The 22,770-nt window shown below is 40.7% G+C and overlaps 1 protein-coding gene across 2 annotated transcripts; it reads left to right on the top strand.

Annotated features, from left to right (window-relative positions):
* The first annotated feature begins 571 nt into the window (after positions 1-571).
* PPDPFL (pancreatic progenitor cell differentiation and proliferation factor like) lies at positions 572-5,467 on the top strand. Of its 2 annotated transcripts, none has more exons than XM_035125083.2 (5): positions 572-855; positions 1,976-2,040; positions 2,734-2,826; positions 3,058-3,157; positions 4,392-5,467. In XM_035125083.2, the coding sequence occupies exons 2-5, from the start codon at positions 1,986-1,988 to the stop codon at positions 4,402-4,404; spliced, it is 261 nt and encodes an 86-aa protein (XP_034980974.1). In that variant the 5' UTR covers positions 572-855; positions 1,976-1,985; the 3' UTR covers positions 4,405-5,467. The 2 variants fall into 2 exon arrangements, with proteins under 2 accessions (XP_034980974.1, XP_034980973.1); XM_035125082.2 differs by having other exon boundaries at positions 659-855; positions 1,936-2,040.
* The last annotated feature ends 17,303 nt before the right edge of the window (positions 5,468-22,770 follow it).

Genomic DNA, 22,770 nt, shown 5'->3' with positions numbered 1-22,770 from the left:
AACAAGAAGTATGACTGTACTTTGGAAGGTGGTGGAGGTTTCTAAACAGAAAATGGAAGGCCATCTGTCAGGGGTGGTTCAACTTTCCTGCATTGGAGATGACCTTTCTGGTTCCCTTCTAACTCCACATTTCTAGGAGTCTATGAAATGCAGCATAAATACACGCCTGGCGCCCTCTGAGCAGAGAGATTTACACCTGGACTGTTTGCAAAGGGCAGCACTGCGAAGCAGCGCGCAAGAAACGCGGTCTTGTTTTGTTTTGTTTTTTAAGTGTGCCCTCCCTATTCGATGGCTAAGCCCGCTGCTGCTAAATCTTCTGGAGGAAAGTGACTATTGTGTCCAAGCTCCGTTTGCGACCCGCCAAAACCCGGCGGAGCCCTGAAACAGCGAGAGGAGCTGCGAAGGTGCGCTCCCCTCAGCCGCCCATGCAAAAAGCGACTGCGGAGCACGCGCTCCTCCCCAGCCAGCCAGAGGGGCAGCACGTGCCCAGGGCGGGCGCCTCATTGTTGTTGTTATTGCTGCTGCTACGGGATCCGGGGACCTGAGCAGGCCTTGCCCGACCCGGGTTGAAGGAGGACAAGCCGGCAGCGCGCCAAGTGAGTTTGGTTGCGCGCGACGGCCCCCGCTCCCCACCCCCGCCGCCTGTCGGGTCAAATTTCAGCTCTGGAGCCGAGTGCTACTCTATATAAAGCTTGTCGTGGAGGGAGGCGAGAGAGGAGGAAGCCAGGTGGGCAGTGAAAGCGAGCTTGCTTCTCAGACTGTGGCGAGGTCTGTCTTTCTCTGAAGGGAAAAAAAGAAGCGCAACCGCTGATCTCTGGTGCCGGAGGAAAGCGCCGCGAAGAAAGCAAGCAACAGGTAATATAGACTGATCATGTGCATGCCTAGTTTCGCCTTCGCCGTTTGGGATTCCGTGAATGAACGCCCAAACTTTCTGCAGGAATAAAGAGCCTTCTGGAATTTGCTTTTCCCAACTCATGATTTGAAGTAATTGCATAATGCCCCAAGCGGGTTGCACTTCCTTGACTGGATGTGAGTTTCTATCAGTAGGCAATGCAAGACATGCCTCTCTGCATTGTGGCTTTGAGTTGAAGAATCTAACAGGTTGCAAAGCTTTTGCAGCGCTGGTATATAAATCTTTCATGGGCTGTTGGTGGAATCTCTAAGCACCTGATCCGAAATAGCAGGTGCACATTCATAGTCAGTGGGTTGTTGCCAACATGGGAAGTAGCTCCTTTACATAAGGTGAGCAATTTGATGATGGATCTGCAGATTCACAGAAGACCCAAGATGGGGCTCAGAAGTAGAGCACATGTTTCACACATAGAAGGCCCCAAGCTTGGGCATTTTCAGTTTAAGGTAGGACATGATGTGAACAACTTCTGCCTGAAAGCCACCAGCTCTAAATAGAAGCCAAGCAATATTAGGCTGGGTGAATGCTCCCAAAAGTTGCAAGAGCATTCATTTGTGAGTACCTGAGCTCACTGATAAGGTGCAACATAATCTGAGGGATTTATTTTCATGTAGTGAGCATAAACCTCAGGACTCTGGGCACATGTGGGAAATATCCACACATTCTTCATCTACAAGAATCTCCCCCCTGTCCCTAGGAAACTCAGACCCATAGAGTATAAGGTCTATAATCTTATAGCGCAGGCATGTCCAACAGGTAGATTGTGATCTACTGGTAGATCACGGGGTGTTCCTGGTAGATCTCTGGCCCCTCAGCCCCTAAAAAATCTCCACAACTTTGGCTTCCTAAAAAAAGCTCAACAACTTTGGGTAGATCGCTGCTAGTCTTTTTATGACAATGAGTAGATCACAGTCCCTGTTATAGTGCAAGTATGTGATACAGTTCCCAGTACTGTAGAGATCTGATCTCTATGCTGTGGTTTAGCAAATTAACCTACAACTTCCGTATTTTCTTTTGACCTGCAGGTGTCCTTACATTTTTTTTTGCCTTTTTGTTACTGGGCAGAACCATTGCAATGGCAGCTGTGCCTTCTGCTGGGTGCCTTCTGGCCAAGAACCAGTACTACAGAAGTAAGTTTTCTGCCTTGAAAGGATGACTAACATGATCTCAAAACGTTTGTTTCTGTACGGACAGCCACATGTTTGGTGTGCATACTAGTATGGGTTTCATTATTCTTGTTTAAGGCTGGCCTTAGATTTAATAGCATCACAGGCAAGAGGTATATTTGCTTCACTCCTCCTTTTGCTTAGCTCGGGAATATCTTTAATTGTATTTGTAGCCAATTTCTGCATGCATGATTTATTCCTGTCATCTAACCTGTGGCAGGTGCCCCTAACTGGAACCTATTGCCCACCAAACTTGATTCCCCCCAGCAGTTTCCTGGACCACCTGCCCTTAAAACTAGCTCTGTTCCTATTACTTTTCCTAAGGGAATCCTTTGTTTCTCCAAGAAACATTTAATATTGAAATAATCTTTTTAAATTCAGTCTTATTTGAATGTATCATATGCATTTGAATCATACTAACGTGCTGTCATAAAATGCAACCTGATTCCTTGCAATTAACGTTTCCTTACAGAAGTGTAAAAAATTAGCCACTGTTTGAAACAATAGGCATGGATATGTGTTTACTAACCATTTGTTATATTTTAAGCATTGTTTCTTTAAAGGTAATTGAAGGTGGCTTGAACCTTAAACATTGGTCTATATGATACTGATTTGATTTCCCCCAAATGTAATGTAGGCTCTCTTTTTCACACACAGCACGACTGAATTCTGACTCTAGTGTTTCTTCAAGCAGTTCATCTTGCTGCTCTGAACCCACAAACTCCTTGGACCAGGAAAAAATGCATCATGGTATTGTGACTCTTACTTAAATTATTAGCTAAAATCCAGAAAAGTTTAGCATACTTAATGGGAATCATTTGACCTGCCATCCCCAACTGTGCATTTAATTCTAATATGTTTTCAGATAAGACTACAGTATGCTTTGCTTTTTCTGGTATTGTTGCTTCATTAAAATTAATAGCCTTTTTTGTCGCTTTGATTTTTATTATTCACCAGCTCCATTTGTGCATGCTTTTATAGGGTTACCTGAAGTGTTTGAAAGATGCTGGTGGATAAAAAGCTTTTTCCACTGTGAGCCAATGCCTCAGAATGTAGGCAGGAAAACATTGTCAGCCAGCAGGTAAGAATTGCTTCACTTCTGGGGGGACATGATTCATTTGAATTAATTTTATTTTGGCTTTAGGGGAATTTTATGTTAATATGACCACTTTTATGTAGAAAGGAGATTTGCAAAGATTGCTCTGATGCTGATTTTTGTTTAAACTTAGAATAGCTTCTCTTGAAGCTGGTTTGGTTTATTAAAAATGGGAAATAATAGGAAAATAGAGCCAATTTATGTTAGTGGAGTGGGAGGTTATTAAATTGCCCACTGGCTGCCAATATGTTTAGTGATCTTTCATTAGTGAACCAGACCGTAGAACAATGACAACTATGGCGTTTGAAGGTTGCCACACAGGTTTCAGGCACTTGAGATTAAAGTTCAGTCAAGTATCTGTAGCTCCTTGTTAGGCTTTTCAACTACCCATAAGGTTTTTCTGGTAACGGCATCCTTAGAGCACAGTCCCAAACGTAATAGGCCTTACTTCTGAGTATACACTCATAGGATTCTGTTGCAAGTAGACTTGTAATAGATGCCCTAAAATGACATTTATTCCATCCCTGTTACTTTATTTAAAACATATTTAACGTGTTACATCAAATACCTATGTACACTCCATTGCTGCAGATCAGCTTCTCCCAACTTGGTACCAATGGTCTGGGATCATGGGAGTTGTATTCCAAAACACTGAAAGGGCCTCAAGTCTGTTCCAGAAGAAATGTGCTTCCTCTGTAACTTAATTTTCCAGGACTTTTGTTTTATATGGACTTTAATATATATACAAATCTGCAGTCAGCTAATATCCATTTACAAGAACAATTTTTTTTACAAGTCAAAACAATATTACAAATCTATTTTAAAAAGCAATAAGACTGGAATCTTTCATTTGCATTCTCCAGTTTTATGGGAAACGGATTAAAAAAAAATGTTTTCTGAAGAGCTTAACTTATTATGTATAGAAACAAAAGCACTTCTTTATTTGTCCAGAGAAATTATCTTCTCTCAGCTGGTGTGCAAACATAGTTTCTTTTTCTTTACTGTTTTCAGGGGAGGGATTTAAAGGAGAATTCCCATTTATAATCTGTATTGTCAAGCAGCAAAGCAAAGTTAAAAACTTGACATTTCCAAGATCATGTAAGATTTGAATCTTAGACTAATAGGTTGATCTGCAGTTCTGGTTTCTACTCAAACTTGTCAGTAACTCTTTACAACAATCTTTGATAAAAGGTCTATTCTTAATTTACTTTTTTGACAGTGCTAACAGCTGACTTGGACTCCTACAATGATGTTGCACCCACAGACTCACTTCTTGAAAGACTTGAGGTCTTCCAGGTGGCTGCATTCAGCTGTGTGAAGAAAACAAACGGCTTGAAACTTCCATTGCAGGAAAAATGCAGATTTCCAAGGATTTCTCCATAGTTTATTCTTAAGGCAGCCATTGAAGTTTCCACGTCTGCTGCAGAGTTTTTGATACTGAACAGGTGTTCTACATTTCGTAATGACTCTTGCATATCATTGGAAGAATGCAAATCCAAAGACTTGTTAGTCTGGAGTGTCTGCTAATTATCCAACCTTTCCTTTGCAAAATTGAAAAGCTCTTGCAGACTGTCTCGGGCAAAATGATTCAAGGTTATTTTGTCTTCAAGCACATTCTGTCTTCTTAGCCTTAAGGGACTTGATCCAGACAGTTGCAATTAGTTCCTACTGGTTTCAATGGGACTTATGACAAATTTGCCCCTTGGTCTTCATTAGGACCTAAACTCAGCTAATTTAATCTCAGTCTGTCCCAAGGTTTAAATTCATATTGTTAGCTCACTTCACACTTAAATTATGTTGAGACTAAATTTGTTCGAAAATGCCAAATGTAGATGTTAAGTTTTAGAAGAAATCTAGTTAAAGCTTCATTTATGGAAGATTTCATCAAATAAATGAATTGTATTTGCCAAACCTAAACATATTGCATGGGAGTAAGTCCCGCTTATTTAATTGGAACTCAGTTCAACACCAGTGTTACTAGAACAGGGGTTCCCAAACTAAGGCCCGGGGGCCGGATGCGGCCCAATCGCCTTCTAAATCCGGCCCCCGGGCAGTCCAGGAATCAGCATGTTTTTACATGAGTAGAATGTGTCCTTTTATTTAAAATGCATCTCTGGGTTATTTGTGGGGCATAGGAATTCGTTCATTTTTTTTTTCAAAATATAGTCCGGCCCCCCACAAGGTCTGAGAGACAGTGGACCAGCCCCCTGCTGAAAAAGTTTGCTGACCCCTGTACTAGAATCTCTTATTCCCACATCAGCTATGTAGAGTGCAATTTACACCACATCTAGATGATATATGCCTTAATGTAAGTAATGTAAGGAGCTGAACCAAAGTACTTGATTTTTCATGGATTCTTTCTGGTAGGTTAGATTTCCACATTCACCAACTTATATTCCTGCGTATAAGACTACTTTTTAACCCAGGAAAATCTTCTCAAATGTCGGGGGTTGTCTTATACGCCGGGTCGTATTTCTTATACGGCGAGTATATCCCAAACTCTATATTTTAACTGTAAAAGTTGGGGGTCGTCTTATACGCCGGAATATAGGTATGTATACAGTCTCATCAGACAACAAGATGAGATTGCTATATGATGCAAATTTAAATATCAATGTCTTCATGCTGCAACTTTTTCATTTGGCATCTTTTATTTTTCTCAAACTTTAAAAATGCTGAAATACTTATCTACTTAAATTTCTGTGACACCATATGTGTGTGTGCTCACCATGCTGGTTTTGCTCTTATGCTACTTACCATGCCTAGACATGTGATGGCAACAAGGAGTAAGGCAGAATGTAAAGGAAAAAATGTCTGTTCTAATCTGGACTCACTTTTGTTAGAGTTTATTCATCTTTGTACATGTAAAAAGATTTTGTATGGTGTTGTCAGAGATTTTGTATAGTATTTGTCAGAACCATGTCTTAATGTACAGAATTAACTGGGTTTTTTTTACTAAGTTTTATATTAATAAAGCTTGATAAATATATATGCCTTGTGTGAAAACTAGAAGCCATTCATAGTAAATATGCACCTGGAATGTTGGGCCAACTTAGGGGCAATCAGAACAACAACAACAAAAGGATTAGTAGGTTAAGCAATCTCCCTTGCCCCAACTCTCTGCTAAAAATGCTCCATCCCAAAGATGGTTTTCTTTAAAAAGATAAATGTCATCTATCGGGGCTTCTCTACATGCTTTGGAGCCTATTGTTTGTCCTTACCTTACAATCTTAATCATGGGTTTGCCATTTTTAATTGCTCATTGGCATTTCCAACAATTGATTATTAATGAGTCATATCAGGGTTTTGTTTTGTTTTTGTTTTATAGCAGTTAACAATCACTGAGAGTATTGGGTCATAGGAAGCTCTAACTTACACCAAGTCAGATGGTTGGTCTATCCACCTCAGTATTTTCTGTACTGACCAGCAGTGGCTCTCTAGATTTTCAGACAGGATTTTCTACCAGTGCACCCTGAAGATGCTGGGGACTGAACTTTGGTTGCTCTACCACTGAGCTATGGTTGTGCTCCTTACATGATACAAAGTACAACCACAATCAAAATGTTCTGTTCTACTCACTTATCCACTGGAACATTATAGGTGTCATAAAGATTTAATATGATCTTTACCAGACCATAAAAAAGCTTGTCACATAAAGGGACAGTTGATATTCTGATCAATAATGCAGTTGACAGAAAGTAGGGCACCACAAATGTGAAAGAATAAAATGTTATGGGGGAGTATGTTAAAACAAGCCGGTTCTGTGGCCAAAATCTAATTTATTATAAAGTAATAAACAAGCCACTTCTGAATTCATTGCAAGTGCCCAAAGAAAGACCAGCAGGGGATTGATGAAAGAAACAAATACTTTATAAATAACTGGAGACATGGGAAGAAACATCCCTATGTACATAATCCTGGATAAAGGATGGAAAAACCCATGAAAAAGGTCAGATAATAATAATAATAATAATAAGCTTCCAACAAAATATTAAAATACAATGGTCTGTTAAACATCAAAAGCTTCCCTAAACAGTAGCAATTCATTTATTTTACAGAGCTATATCCTACCATTAAACAAACAAAAAAACTTCACAAGGTGGCAATCAAACGAAGTAGCACCAGTTTAGGCTTATCCTTCCTCGAGCTTGTGGGCTGATAAGGGCCACAAATAACATTTTCATTTCAGACCTATTTGTGATATTGTTGACAAGGTCAAGCTATCTTTTTGGGGGGACGTGTGAAGTGAAAAATGTTCTGCAACATGGATTTGTAAAATGCAGCTTACTGTGTGTGTAAATCACTAGGCACAGGCAATCTATGGATATGCTTGAGCTGCAGTATTCGCACAGCTACAGCCAAAGCATCATTTTCCTAGTGCTAACAAGGCTGATCCTGCTCACTCCTCCCTCTGCCATGCAAGCCTCCATCCCTTCTGAGCAGTTGTGTTGAAAGTCCACGGTGACACTGCATAGGTTGATATTATGTAGTTCTGGGCTTATGCACTGAGCAACAGAGGCCAAGTGCACATAGGCCTAGCTTTGCTAGGGTTGGGGCAACCACTTCTGGAATACATTTTTTAAAGGTTCAATGAATTGAAGAAATCAGCTTTAGGTATTTGTAAATTAAACTATAGCTGTTAGGTATGGGCAACTTGGACCATTTCAGTTTCTCTTAGTTTCTTGTTTTTTTTTTCTGTCTTCTGTTCCCCACTTATCCATATCAGTTTGCGATTTTTTTTAAAAAAGTCATCATGATACTTGAGCAGCGTTTCAGTGCACATTTCTTCTAATACTGTATACATATTTTTGCAAAACCATTCCACCTGTTACATGGTTTTGTATGGTTTTTTAAAATTAGAATATGAATTTATATGCACAATTTACTCAAGTACATTTATTTTTGTATGCATTACTTGACTGCACTGAAAAATTCAGAGAAGTGTGAATTTCAAATGATGCTGTGTTTTGGCTAGTGTATTGTTCCATAAAGTGTGAATTATGTAGGTTTACTTTTAGATGCAAGCTGATTTGAATTTCTCCCCCATTCCTTGTTATTGTTGTTTAGTCGTTTAGTCGTGTCCGACTCTTCGTGACCCCATGGACCATAGCACGCCAGGCACTCCTGTCTTGCACTGCCTCCCGCAGTTTGGTCAAACTCATGTTCGTAGCTTCGAGAACACTGTCCAACCATCTTGTCCTCTGTCGTCCCCTTCTCCTAGTGCCCTCAATCTTTCCCAACATCAGGGTCTTTTCCAAGGATTCTTCTCTTCTCATGAGGTGGCCAAAGTATTGGAGCCTCAGCTTCACGATCTGTCCTTCCAGGGAGCACTCAGGGCTGATTTCCTTAAGAATGGATAGGTTTGATCTTCTTGCAGTCCATGGGACTCTCGAGAGTCTCCTCCAGCACCATAATTCAAAAGCATCAATTCTTCGGCGATCAGCCTTCTTTATGGTCCAGCTCTCACTTCCATACATCACTACTGGGAAAACCATAGCTTTAACTATACGGACCTTTGTCGGCAAGGTGATGTCTCTGCTTTTTAAGATTCTGTCTAGGTTTGTCATTGCTTTTCTCCCAAGAAGCAGGCGTCTTTTAATTTCGTGACTCCTGTCACCATCTGCAGTGATCAAGGAGCCCAAGAAAGTAAAATCTCTCACTGCCTCCATTTCTTCCCCTTCTATTTGCCAGGAGGTGATGGGACCAGTGGCCATGATCTTGGTTTTTTTGATGTTGAGCTTCAGACCATATTTTGCGCTCTCCTCTTTCACCCTCATTAAAAGGTTCTTTAATTCCTCCTCGCTTTCTGCCATCATCTGCATATCTGAGGTTGTTGATATTTCTTCCGGCAATCTTAATTCCGGCTTGGGATTCATCTAGTCCAGCCTTTCGCATGATGAATTCTGCATATAAGTTAAATAAGCAGGGAGACAATATACAACCTTGTCGTACTCCTTTCCCAATTTTGAACCAATCAGTTGTTCCATATCCAGTTCTAACTGTAGCTTCTTGTCCCACATAGAGATTTCTCAGGAGACAGATGAGGTGATCAGGCACTCCCATTTCTTTAAGAACTTGCCAAAGTTTGCTGTGGTCGACACAGTCAAAGGCTTTTGCATAGTCAATGAAGCAGAAGTAGACGTTTTTCTGGAACTCTCTAGCTTTCTCCATAATCCAGCGCATGTTTGCTATTTGGTCTCTGGTTCCTCTGCCCTTTCGAAATCCAGCTTGCACTTCTGGGAGTTCTCGGTCCACATACTGCCTAAGCCTGCCTTGTAGAATTTTAAGCATAACCTTGCTAGCGAGTGAAATGAGCGCAATTGTGCGGTAGTTGGAGCACTGCCCTTCTTTGGAATTGGGATGTAGACTGATCTTCTCCAATCCTCTGGCCATTGCTGAGTTTTCCAAACTTGCTGGCATATTGGGTGTAGCACCTTAACAGCATCATCTTTTAAAATTTTAAATAGTTCAGCTGGAATATCATCACTTCCACTGGCCTTGTTATTAGCAGTGCTTTCTAAGGCCCATTTGACTTCACTCTCCAAGATGTCTGGCTCAAGGTCAGCAACCACACTACCTGGGGTGTACGAGACCTCCATATCTTTCTGGTATAATTCCTCTGTGTATTCCTGCCACCTCTTCTTGATGTCTTTTGCTTCTGTTAGGTCCTTACCACTTTTGTCCTTGATTATGGTAATCTTTGTACGAAATGTTCCTTTCATATCTCCAATTTTCTTGAACAGATCTCTGGTTTTCCCCATTCTATTGTTTTCCTATATTTCTTTGCATTGCTCATTTAAGAAGACCCTCTTGTCTCTCCTTGCTGTGTTTTGGAAATCTGCATTCAGTTTCCCCCATTCCTATTGGCTACTTAAAGTAATATCCACTCATTCCAAGTAGCTTCATGAACTGATTTTTTCTGAGGACCAATGGCTATTACTCTGATTATTCCTCATGAGACTTATCATTGTGGAAACAACCTGAGTGACTACGTCCTCCTTCTAACATTATTTTGTGTAATACTTACACTACAAGCAATTAAGCTGAAGTGTAGGAATATTCACAAAAAGAAATGGGAACATATCTTCAGCTTAAACTATTAAATGCATTTATTTCATTGTTCTTTTTCCAAAACCCAGGGACATAAATCATATATATTTTAGATGACATAAACAGCTGAAACACGAATGCTTGAGCTGCTCTTTCAATGGATTTCCCTAGGTTGTGTTTTTTTCCTTCTGACTATAATAAAATAATAATGGAGACATTGCTTACACAATACTATTCATTTGGGAAGTCAAATGCCTACAGCAGCCTCACTTCAATATTTCTTTGGAAACAAAATAGTGTGCAGCACAGCATTTTATCATCTCCACCAGGACTGACATTGTTTGGGAAATATTTAAAGGACTGGTATTTCAGAAAATTGCTTGCTGTTGTTTTGTAAATGACATTTCTCATCCACCTAAGTTTTCATGTGTTCCAGCATCTCTCATTTTTGAATGCAAGCAGAGGAGACTAAACATAATTGAGCTGGCATATAAAAGCGAAGAGCATTTGCCCCTCCCAAATGCCAAATGCATTTACGTTCCAAAGACTCAGTGTAGATCATGCCCCAAACCCAGAATTAGAATGAAACCAATTAACCTTCTTAATATATTTTCCAAAGTCTTTTCCTGGGAACCACTGGAATGATCTCTCTTATTACTTTGCATCCAGAAGGTCTCAGGAATAAACCCTGTCATTTCCAAGTATGGCTGGGAAATATACCCTGACTGAAATTCTGGACAGCCACTGAAAATCAGTCTAGAGACAACATTAAGTTAGATGGACCAGCAGCCTGATTCAGTATAAGGCAGCTTCTTATCTCTCTATGTTTATGCCTGAAATATAATTCTTAAAAGTTTGCAACAGAATCATAGAAAGACCCTTGTAAATATAATTGTTCATAAAGCAAGTTATCAGAAAGATATTCTGAAACCTGTAGGCTCACAAAGAATAGCCATAGCCTTAGAATACAGCTAGAATGTTTTCAAATGATGGTTTTTGTGAATGATGTCACCCATGGTTTTGCTGATTGTTACTCATTTTGGGACACATTCTACATGGGGACTGTGCCTAAAATCTCGGTTCTGTTTGCTATAAATCCAAATAGGTAGTACAGCAAAAGTGGTGCTAAGCCGGTCAACACCACATCATATCCCTGCACCCTCCTAGTATATATAGAGATACCAGGGCCGTCTTAAGCATATCTGGCACCCTGGCGCCGTGGTGCAAAGATCCCTCCAGCGTCTCCCTGTCCCGTTTCCCAGCGCGGCGCCCCCGTGGCCTGGCGCATTGCGCCACCCAGACTTGCCTTAGGGCCAGCCCTGAGAGATACTAGTTGCTATGTCTTCCATAAGGCACCTTTGCACTTCTCCCAGGATGCTACCTGGGCTGCAGTAAAGGTTCTGCTTTTGACTGAGCACTCCATCAGCTGATCCCACGGACCAATCCTTTTCTACCAGGTCCTATAAAGCTTGGCCCTCAGTCTAAGCAACTTGAAGAGGCCTCTGCCTGGCTAAACTCCTGCCACCTTTGGAACATGATATGACACCTGGCCCCCCTGGTTGTCAGCTGCTGCTTTTAGAACTTGACCTCTTTCCAATCTTGAGCTGCAATACCTGCCAGTCTTTACTGCTTCTTACGGAACTGAGTCATTGCAGTGCTGGGCTGGGCTACTCACCTCTGATCCTATAGGACTAGCATGACTCCTCTACTTGAAAACCTGACAGCTCAGAACTTCACTGCCCACCCCCATTAGAACATAGATAACTTCAAGGCAGATCAATCTAAAATCTGTTGTGTTGTTTCGCCAGGGAGGCAAATAAAGAGTGAAGGATTTCAGCTACTTTTGCTGTGTCTCTAGCAAAAATCCTCATTGGTTAGCATTGCTGCCATTTGCCACAGGAAGGATCCAGTCTCAAAACGTTTGTTTGTGATCCATGGGGTGCAATTCCAGCAATTGAGAAGAAAGGACACAGCATCCCATTAGAAACCCTGGTATGCCAGCAATGTTTCTGTTGGGAGACCAAAGCACTGCCTTTCTATATTTAGCCTTTTTTTTGTTCTAGAATTTATTTCAAGAATGATAATCAAGAGCATACTGAACTGTGAGCTATAGGGCTTATTCACTGTATTCATTGCTAGCATATACAGATCACGAGCTCAAATTTATCTGTTAATTTGACTGAATCTTTCCAGTTGCACCTAGCAAGTCTTTACTTTCTCATTCCAATATGTCTGCAAAGTTAGTGAATTGTCATCCAGCAGTGCCTAAAGCTTCTGAAACGGAAGGACCAATGGAAGATATGCAGAACTGAATTATACTTCCCAAGATTTCCATCACTAAAATTGGACACATTATACGTCCCTATGTTTACAAAAGGATGAAATTATAGATGATTTTGTAATGGACTGGAGATATTTTTTGGTAGGGTGGTTTTTGTGATTGCCTTTTTGTATCTTTATTTTAGATCTTGTTATTTATGTGGAAATTGTTCAGTTTGGTTGTGCATTTTTAAATGTTTTATCTATTGTTTATGGCTACTTTTGTTATGTTGTAGCTATGTATTTCATTCATTTTGTAAGCTGCCATGAGCTAGAATTGAACTGTGGAAATGCAGCATGCAGGTAAAATTATGTATGTGTATGTTCTCTCACCTTCTCTTCCCTCAAAAAAATCACTTTTGAACATTGAATTAAAAAAGTGGAATTGCACTGACAAGTAAGTAGGGTGGGAGTGTTTCCCCCCAAAATAAGAAATAAATACCAGCTATTCTGCCTGAATATGTAAAGTTATCCTTTGTTTCACTGCAGCCTCAGATTGATCACTTCTGGAGTCCTGGGCATATAAAGATGAAGTGCAGGCAGCTTGCGAGGAAGCTTCTTACTCTTGGCAGTCAGTCTCTAAAAAATATCTACCACATGCCAAACTCAACATGCCAACTGGTTGGTTTGTGAGGTATGCAAATGGCAGATAGCCATGGCATGTGAATCAGTCATGATCAGTCTAGAATGTCCACGTGACAGAATTTAGAATAGCTGCTTCATGCCTGGAGGGCATTTGTGTCACCCTCAAGAGGACAAGGGTGAGAATTGGATTTATTTATTTCAAATCATTTCACTTGAAGGCCACAGAACTTCAGAACAAATAATACTTTAAATTGTTCTTACTGATACAAATCAAATAGCTGCAGGAATTGAATAAAAGCACACACAACTAAATTATTATTGCTTTAGGTACTGCTGCTTAATTTGTTTTCCCACCCCATCCTTGTCTCTGGGTCAGTCAGAGGGAAAAATAGAAGCCACTTTGACAATGATTTAGATTTAACTTTTAGTGGATCTCTTCCACTTTCTCTCTTGCCTTAACAACATTTGTATGAGATGTGTTCCAGTCTCCAGCCTGAAAGATGTTCTTTGAGTCAATTGCAAAATATTCCAGTGTTTTGTTAGTACTGTACTGGGCACATTAACTTGTGCTGCTGAAATTTATTTCTAATTGGGGGAAAAAACATTTTCCCCATCTTATTTATTAGTGCAATCCCACTTTTATTTCATTAGTGCAATGAACTTTTGAGAGAAAAGAGGGTGAGAGAAGAATCCCTTACAAAATTATCCGTCATTTGATCTTTTTCTAAACATTGTCAAAGACGTATAATGGGTCCAATTTTAGTAATGGAAATGTTCTCAGGAAGCAGAATTCAGTTCTGTGTATCTTCAGTTGACATCTGTGATGATTCTTCGTCTCTTTTCCTTTTTTCAGTGAAGCCTAATTAAGGTTTATTTCCTTTGTGGCATCATAAAGTGTGCTTTATGCTTAACCTGAGAAGCACAAAGGCTGCTCTATGCTTGCTGTTGCTAGAATGATCTGCCATAATAAAATTGGAGGTGTTTCATTGAATCACAGACAGCAACATCTTTCCAGAAATGAGAGAGAGAGAGAGAGAGAGAGAGAGAGAGAGAGAGAGAGCATGACACCTGAAGTGAGAGGAATGCATGTGCCTATGTAGGAAATGCAGACTGCATTTCAAGTTTATTTATTATGAACATTTCATTTCCCTTCTTGGAATTCACAGGAAAGCTACATTACTGTGCACAATCTTGGGTATAGTCAAGTAAGCAGAAAGTTAACATTAGCTGTCTTGAAGTGAAGACTTTAGCATGTGGGTTTTGCACCCTTAAATTTTAGCAACAATTCCTAAAGCAGGCAGAAACATCATGAAGTGGTTCACCAAGACTCTCAGCAATTTTCAAGAGGTCTGTTAGAGAAATAAAGTTTGGGTCTAGAAAGTTCCTAGCAGGCTGATAAAGGCACTGTCTCCCTGTCATTTTTACAAACGTAATATAAATAGCTAATATATGGAGCTGCCCTAAGACATTCTGATATCGGAAGCAGACCACCAAATCCTCCCTCCCCCACCCCTTGTACGAGGGACACAACACATCATCCTCAACTCAATTCTTGCCTCCATTCTTCCACCTAATTCCTGCTACCTGAACATAGCCTGAAGCTTGCGGTATGGATGGGTTGACTCTACTGCCCTCCACAAACCTGTCAGTTGGAGCTGGCAACAAGATGACTTGCATGGCTCTTCTCAGTGTACCGAATTCTTCAGGGAGATTTAATCTGACCCAGCTACTGTAGCAGTTGTGACAGGCATGAATGACTGCACTAAACATAATGTTTACAACAAAGTGATATCAACAGGGGAGGAAAGGCATCTCCCTTTGTCTCAGACATGGCATAACTGCTAGTAATGACTAGTAATGGCTTGCTATATACTTATAGGGGCTTACGGTAGGAAGCAAGAACATACTCAGAAGGTTATGGACTCTCCTTCACTGGAGATTTTAAAGCAGAGGTTAGATGGCCATTTGTCATGGATGCTTCTACTCTTCCTGGATCATGTGATTAAGATGGTCTCTGTATTTCTCTTGTACACGATGATATAACCATGCCTGCTCAGGGCATGTGTGCCTACAAATGCCTGCAGGCTACTTCTCCATATTCATGGAATAAGCCCTTCTGGAACATTTATGACTGAGGGGTATTTAGCTCAGATGTGCTCAGGGAAGGTCTTTTCACTGTGCTTCTATTTTGCCAGAAGAGAGGCTGCTGCCTGTTTGGTAAAGTTGGCTCAGAAAATAGCACTTTTGCTGAAATGCACAGGAGCACAAAGTGAGTAGCTTTGGGCCAAAATCTGGAAAGCGTAGTGCCCCGTAAAGTATTCAGGGAGTGAAAAACAAAGGACTGGAGCTTTCCCAGAAATTGTGCTTCATTGAGAAATTAAACAAAATGGTTATTTAATAGTTAATAGTGAAGGATGTCTCAGAGAATGGAGAGGGCCATTGAAAATTGCTGTAGTGGAAGCCAGGCTTGTATATATGTGGTGGTATTTCCCTCAAGTCTCATATCACTGATGTTACCACAAAACAAAATGATCTGAAAATAAGTTTATTGGAACCCTATCCAGGCACTTAGCTTTATCACAGTGGGGTGGGGGTGGGGGGGAGTTTTGGGCATATACATTAAATCCATACAACTCCTGAAACCTGAGGTAAAGCAAGATGTCTTGGAGGGATATGCGTCTTGTCAGAAGTGAAGAAGGGCGATAGATCAGAATATGTAAGATATGGTTTGTGCCTTTCAACCTGGAAAAAATGCTATTCTGTCACATGGTCGCCTATTTATTCTTGCAAATTTAAAGAAGAATAGCACATTGATCTCAGTTTAGAACCATAGGTCAGGTTTTAGTATGCATTTGTTTCAGCTTGCTGCAGTTCATTAAAAAAAAGCATAGAACTAATGCCCTTCTGAAGCTTTGCTTTGCAATTAGCTTAATTACAACAGCTGTGTCAAATGTATGTGTGTCTATGAAATTGATTCATAAACCTGTAGCTTGCTTGGGACACTTTTATGCAATGGTAAAAAGGCAGCTTTCACTTTGGTGATAGAAAGTCATGGATATTCATGGCATCCATGTTAAAAGTGTATAAAATAATGGAAGCAAAAGTAATACTTGTGAGATTTAGTTTTTTACTTTACTACACAAAGCTCAATTATTTATTTCCATTATCCACCAATTTAATCTCTCTCTCTGTCTCTCTGTCTCTGTCTCTCTCTCTCTCTCTCTCTCTCTCTCTCTCTATATATATATATATATATATATATATATATCCACATAGATAAATATACACACTGAGATTAGGAAATTAAAGAGCTACCAAAGTGCTGCTTGGACATTTTTTCCTGATTGCAATTCGGGAGCTCACAGCAGGAGGAGGAAGAAATGGAATGCACCTTCATGCTGATAAATCATCAGTGATTCGAAGCTTGATGATTCATTTTTTAATCAGCTGAAACCAGGGCTTTAAAAATGCATCCAATATATGCAAGTATGAGGCACATCAAAGAGCAGCATTAGCAAGGGCTGTTATTTTTCTGGTTCATTCTCAGCTTGCTGCATTCCATTTAATGTAGTGGGGTTCCTCCTCCCCTTTTCAGCATAAGCCATGAAGGCTTTTTTCTTTACAATAACCCTGCTGACAGTGGGTTTTCTAAACTGGGAGTACTTACGTATTATCTGTAGAAATGGGAACCCATGCAGAGGCAGCCCAGTGCAGAGGTGTCCGAATTGCTTCTCTCTCTTGGCTGGAGGCACAGTGTAGAGAATCTGCAAGGAGGCAGAAGCTTGACCGATATGTTTACAAAGCAAAGCAGAATGCCAGATTCCTAATATTTCACCATGCCTGGTCTATGCAGGTGCCATTGCTTAGCAATTTCCAGAATTGAAGCTTTTTAATGCTCATTCCTATCAACCCTTGAAGAGGGCTATAAAGCTTGAGTACACACAGTCTCACCACCATACTAGGGCCCAGCCTTAGATCAGTAGGTTGATGGGTCTAGATCAGGAATGCCTATCCCCTCAGCATAGCTGTCAAGTTTTCCCTTTTCTCGCGAGGAAGCCTATTCAGCATAAGGGAATTTCCCCTTTAAAAGGGGAGAACTTGACTGCTATGCCCCTCAGGCTTTGTTGTGGTCGGTTTTTAGTGTCAGGATTTGGGGAGGGAGATTGGGGCATGCTCCATGTCTGGCTCTCCCTGAGGAGGGGGACACTGCCCCACAATCCCCCCAGGTCCCACTGGGACCCTCCCCAGCTTCCTACTTTTCAAACAAGGCATGGAGCGTCGAGAGGATTGGGATCAGAAGCCTCTCACCATTGGCTATACTGGCTGGGGCCAACAACATCTGAAGGGCCAGTTATCCTGGTTTAGGGGTAACTTCACACATTTCTCTGAAATGTCTGTGTGGGAAACAGTATATGAAACAAACAAACTCTCAGGTGTGAAAATAATCTTTTGATTTTGCTGAAATCACACATCTTTGCCAACTTTTGGGAAGTACTCCTGGTGCATTCCTGAGGAGCATCTTGATTATTAATTTATTCAATTTATATCTCACCCTTCCTCCAGAAGGAGTCTGGCAGGTAATAAAAGCCACACAATTAATGGTGCCACGTGATGCAACAGTTGTGCGCAGGAAACAATCCAATGTTATTTCCTAAGGAATGAAAAATGTATTGGTGAGTTCTTTCCAAAAATATTTTCTCCCCTTGTCAGTCAATACACTTTAATTAGAACAGGAATGAAAGGACCGTAACTCAGCCTTTCTGAAATGATGGGAGTTTGAAAACAGGAGAATAATAGGGATGAAACTGCAGGCATGAAGAAGCTTTATGGGGAAACAGCCAAAGTTTCCTGTTGAATAACAGATGCTTTCATGGTTGGTATAATAATAATAATAATAATAATAATAATAATAATTTATTTATTATTTATACCCCACCTATCTGGCTGGGTTTCCCCAGCCACTCTGGGTGGCTTCCAACAGAAAAGTAAAATAAAATAATCGATTAAACATTAAAAGCCTCCCTAAACAGGGCTGCCTTCAGATGTCTTCTAAAAATCTGGTAGCTGTTTTTCTCTTTGACATCTGATGGGAGGGCGTTCCACAGGGCGGGTTATGTGCTTCAGAAACTATAGATACAGTAGAATATTGTAACATCTTGTCATCTTTCATGGTTTGATGAAAGGGCGGTTATCCTCAGACCACTTAAGGTGTTGTCCTTGTGTTTCCTTTCCATGCTTTTAACTGCTGTTGCACCAGCTGAAGTGGTTTGTGGATTGCCCTTTTTGAAATCAAAAGCAGCTTGAGACAGTCGCCAGCCAGGTTTCATCAATAATGAATAGCTTTCTAATAGGCTGCACTAATATAGAGATGCTTCTGAGACCCAGAATGGCCTTATTCCTTCAGCATCCTTAAAATGAAAGTAATATATTTTCCAAGTGCTCCAGTGATTAGACTTGGCAATGGCAGCTTTGCCATTAATTAGACAAAGTGAACCACCTAATTCCAAGAGCCCATGAGGCAATCACAGCACATTCATTCCGGGTAAATTCTCATGATGTACAATTACAGCTGCTTAAGGACAGTACTGTAAAATCTGACAGGATGACAGCCTCTTCCAGAAATGATATGAGAAATAATTTGAATCTCTATCGGGAATATGCTCACAAACTTTTCACTGCTAAGATTGATAAATAGCTTAATCATAAATCTGCCAGTGACCCAAATGAAATTTGATGCAGTGGTGTGACACATTCATGAATACATACAATAGGACTTAAACCAGCAGATGACTCTCTCTTTCCACTCCCCTCTCTCCCACTATATATTTATTTGCAATGTTTTGGTTTTTTTTTTAATGATTCTATGGCTTTGTTGTCTTTGTCCATGGAGTAAGATGCTGTCTTTGTCCTAGACAGCATCTTAAAAAGCAGAGACATCACCTTGCCTACAAAGGTCCGTATAGTTAAAGCTATGGTTTTCCCCGTAGTGATGTATGGAAGTGAGAGCTGGAACATAAAGAAGGCTGATCGCCGAAGAATTGATGCTTTTGAATTATGGTGCTGGAGGAGACTCTTGAGAGTCCCATGGACTGCAAGAAGATCAAACCTATCCATTCTGAAGGAAATCAGCCCTGAGTGCTCACTGGAAGGACAGGTCGTGAAGCTGAGGCTCCAATACTTTGGCTACCTCATGAGAAGAGAAGAATCCTTGGAAAAGACCCTGATGTTGGGAAAGATTGAGGGCACTAGGAGAAGGGGACAACAGATGGTTGGACAGTGTTCTTGAAGCTACGAACATGAGTTTGACCAAACTGCGGGAGACAGTGCAAGACAGGAGTGCCTGGCATGCTATGGTCCATGGGGTCACAAAGAGTCGGAAACGACTAAACGACTAAACAACAACACATGGCTGTGTACCAAAGAGTGAAAAATAATAATTTGGACACTATATAAGTACCATTTAAAATAAACAAATAACCAAAACAAAATACAAGAAGATAAAACAAGCTACCAGTCAGAATGCCTTTGTTGGCCTGCAATCCTAAATGCATCGGCAGCAATCCAAAGGCCCAATGACACACACACAGACCTCCTTTGCATGGGGACTGCCCGATTCATTTCAGTGGACGTGCTACATCTGTACACACTGTCTCCACTGAAATAAAGGAGACATTTGTAGGAATGAAAGATTTCAATTCCTATCTCTGTGTTCCCTGCCCCAGAAATAGCTGTATGAGGATCAATTATTTGGAAGTGCATTGCATTCAAATTAATGGCACTTACTGTACATGTAAATCTGTGAGAGAGGGATGCTTGTTAATGAATACTGATCCAGGAATGAACTATTTTATTATTATCAACTTTCACATTAGTCCACAGATACTGTATGTGTTTCTGTCAACGTGGTGCTCTGGGTGTGATTCTGTTGGACATGACTCTCAGAATCTAACCCTCAATGCTTAAATTCCCTTTGTATCCTTGAGTCATTACAATCACTCAACTGTAATTCCTCAATCCATAAAATGAGACTAAGTGACTTATCTTACAGGAGGACTAAGAATATAAAGACTGAATTTCTCTTTGCACACTAAAATTGCCATGAAAATGAGGAACTTTGGTCACAGTCCTAATGAGAGAGTGGATATATTTTGCAGTGCTGTAACTGGTACCAAAATTCTCTGATTTTGATTTTTGCCATATATATCTAAAGATGAAGCTAGCCTATTTTGAAAATCAAAAAACAAACACCCCCAACTCAGTGATGTTAATTTTGCAAATGAATTGAAAGAACCACTTTAAGCCTTACAAGTAAATGGATTTTCAAGGGAAATAGCTGGAATTCATTTGACAAGGCTGAGTAAAAAAAAAAAATCACTTTCCCCTGTGACAGTTAATTACAAGATTATCACTCCCAACAGCACAGTAGAGCACAAGCAATTTTCATGGAATCACAAAATTAGATTAAAGGATAAGGAATGCTATAAATATAGTCCATAATATGTTATCTATTGCCATGTAGTATCTGCAGAATCCCGAGCAGGTGCCTTCTCTGGTTTGCCCCCAACTGCCGATGACATGTGACAGTTCTACTGCTGCTTTTACCATTTAACATCTGAATAGCTCCAGCAGTGTACAAGGCAGGGTACATCAGAAAGAAGGGACACAGCCCCTGTCAAGCAGGCTTTCAGCCCAATATTAGACAAGACAGAAGCAGAGAAATCTTCTACCTGGGGTAGCTCAAGGAAGGAGGTAAAGGTAAAGGGACCCATGACCGTTAGGTCCAATTGTGGATGACTCTGGGGTTGCGGCGCTCATCTCGCTTTACTGGCCAAGGGAGCCGGCATTTGTCCGCAGACAGCTTCCGGGTCATGTGGCCAGCATGACTAAGCTGCTTCTGGCCAACCAGACCAGTGCACGGAAATGCTGTTTACCTTCCCGCCGGAGTGGTACCTATTTATCTACTTGCACTTTGATGTGCTTTCGAACTACTAGGTTGGCAGGAGCAGGGACCGAGCAACGGGAGCTCACCCCGTCACGGGGATTCGAACTGCTGACCTTCTGATCGGCAAGCCCTAGGCTCTGTGATGAAATTGAAAGTGGAAGTTGAATCAGGAAGGAGGAGTGGCCTGTAAACGGAGACAAGGAATAAGTCAAAATATGATGGGTGCCTGGCCTCTTGTCCCTCTCTTCTTGGTTTGGCCACCTTGCAGTCAAGGAGTTATCATTTCCCCACTTGAATGGGGGGTGGGGAGAATGTGAAATTGACTGATGCTCAGCCAAGATAACCCAGGGCATTTGGAGACCAAAGATACCCACATGACTATATAATTCTTCCTATAATGCAAGTCAGAGAGGGGAATAGCTTAAGAACTAGAAGCCTGGAACTGATGCAGAGAAAGTCAATGAGGGTATGGTGAGAGGTGGGATGCAAGTTCCCATCAGTGATAAAGCAGCTATTGGCTTTTATATTTTATGTTAATTGCACTTTTGGATCTTTGTACCTTGATCTTTTGTGCTGGGCAAATATAGCATAATCAGTCTGCAAAAAACATTTTGAATCAGCACCTTAAGTGTAACATATTGCTGGTGGGGCTTATATCATGCCTTCTATAAGTAGCACCCACCTCACGTTAACCCTAGGAGTTCTGTATAACTCAAAAGCTTTGTTGTTTTGAGTTGCCTCTTCCTGTTTGGTGGGACATTGATTTTTATGGTGCCTCATTAACTAAAGGATCATTGATGTTTAATCTATTGCCATTTGCTCCTCATTAAGAGGAGTAAAAATAAGCCCTCACTGATCACCTTACTGATGGACCTCCTGTTCTTAATGACCAGGATGCCTTAGGGACCAGTCCTCCTATATCCTAGAGGTGGAATTAAAAGAGCTATTTCACTGCCCTTGGAAACATTCCAGAACAGAACAAAAGACATTCTGACATTCTTTCATTGGAAAGTCAATCGCCAATATGATGATATTGGATGTGCGGAGTGGGTTGGCTAGAACTCAGTTCCCAATGGAAATAATGCAAGCTCTCTCGGGTCTTAATTTCCTGGGCAAATTCTACTACCTACTATTTTTCTACTTTGCTTTATTTGAGACTCCATGGCACAGAGTATTCTGGGCTTGTTTCTGTATATTGTGCTCAATATTAATAGCACACAATATACAGTTCTAAATGCAATTAATCAGCACTTTCATGATCGAACTATACCATTCTACCAGCAAGAGATTTAGGGCAGTGCGAGTGGTTTTCCCACACAGAGTGCTGAGCCAAGGGGGGCACAAAATACTACTATTACCGGTACTACTACAACAACTACTAATAAACCTATATTTATAAAGGTACCTATTGAGAAGATCCAACAAAAAGCAGCTGTGCCAAAAGGAATTAATGTGAAAATAATAAATTTTGCCCTCACTCAGGGCACCATATTACCAAAGTCTGCTCTGGTCCCCTTTTAGTTACTCTCCTTTGTCATTTGTCTTATTTGTACCTTCTATAAGCTAGTCTATCTCTGTGCCTCTGTTTCTGTTATTTTAATTTCATATTGTACTGTATATAAAAGTGCTCTGTATGTATCACTGTATGTCATTCCTTAGATTTATTTCATTCTGTTCTACTGTACATATTGACACCCCCCCC

This window comes from Zootoca vivipara, chromosome 8 (assembly GCF_963506605.1).
Source record: "Zootoca vivipara chromosome 8, rZooViv1.1, whole genome shotgun sequence".
Lineage (NCBI taxonomy): Eukaryota > Metazoa > Chordata > Lepidosauria > Squamata > Lacertidae > Zootoca > Zootoca vivipara.
Note: the sequence above shows the minus strand (reverse complement) of the source record. Positions and strands in the feature narration are given on the sequence as shown.

What these genes read in the sequence shown, in the direction of transcription:
- PPDPFL (XM_035125083.2), top strand. Translation starts at nt 1,986, where the DNA reads ATGGCAGCTGTGCCTTCTGCTGGGTGCCTTCTGGCCAAGAACCAGTAC. An exon ending in CAAGAACCAGTACTACAGAA is followed by an intron (nt 2,041 to 2,733) that starts GTAAGTTTTCTG and finishes TTTCACACACAG; the next exon opens with CACGACTGAATTCTGACTCT. An exon ending in CCAGGAAAAAATGCATCATG is followed by an intron (nt 2,827 to 3,057) that starts GTATTGTGACTC and finishes ATGCTTTTATAG; the next exon opens with GGTTACCTGAAGTGTTTGAA.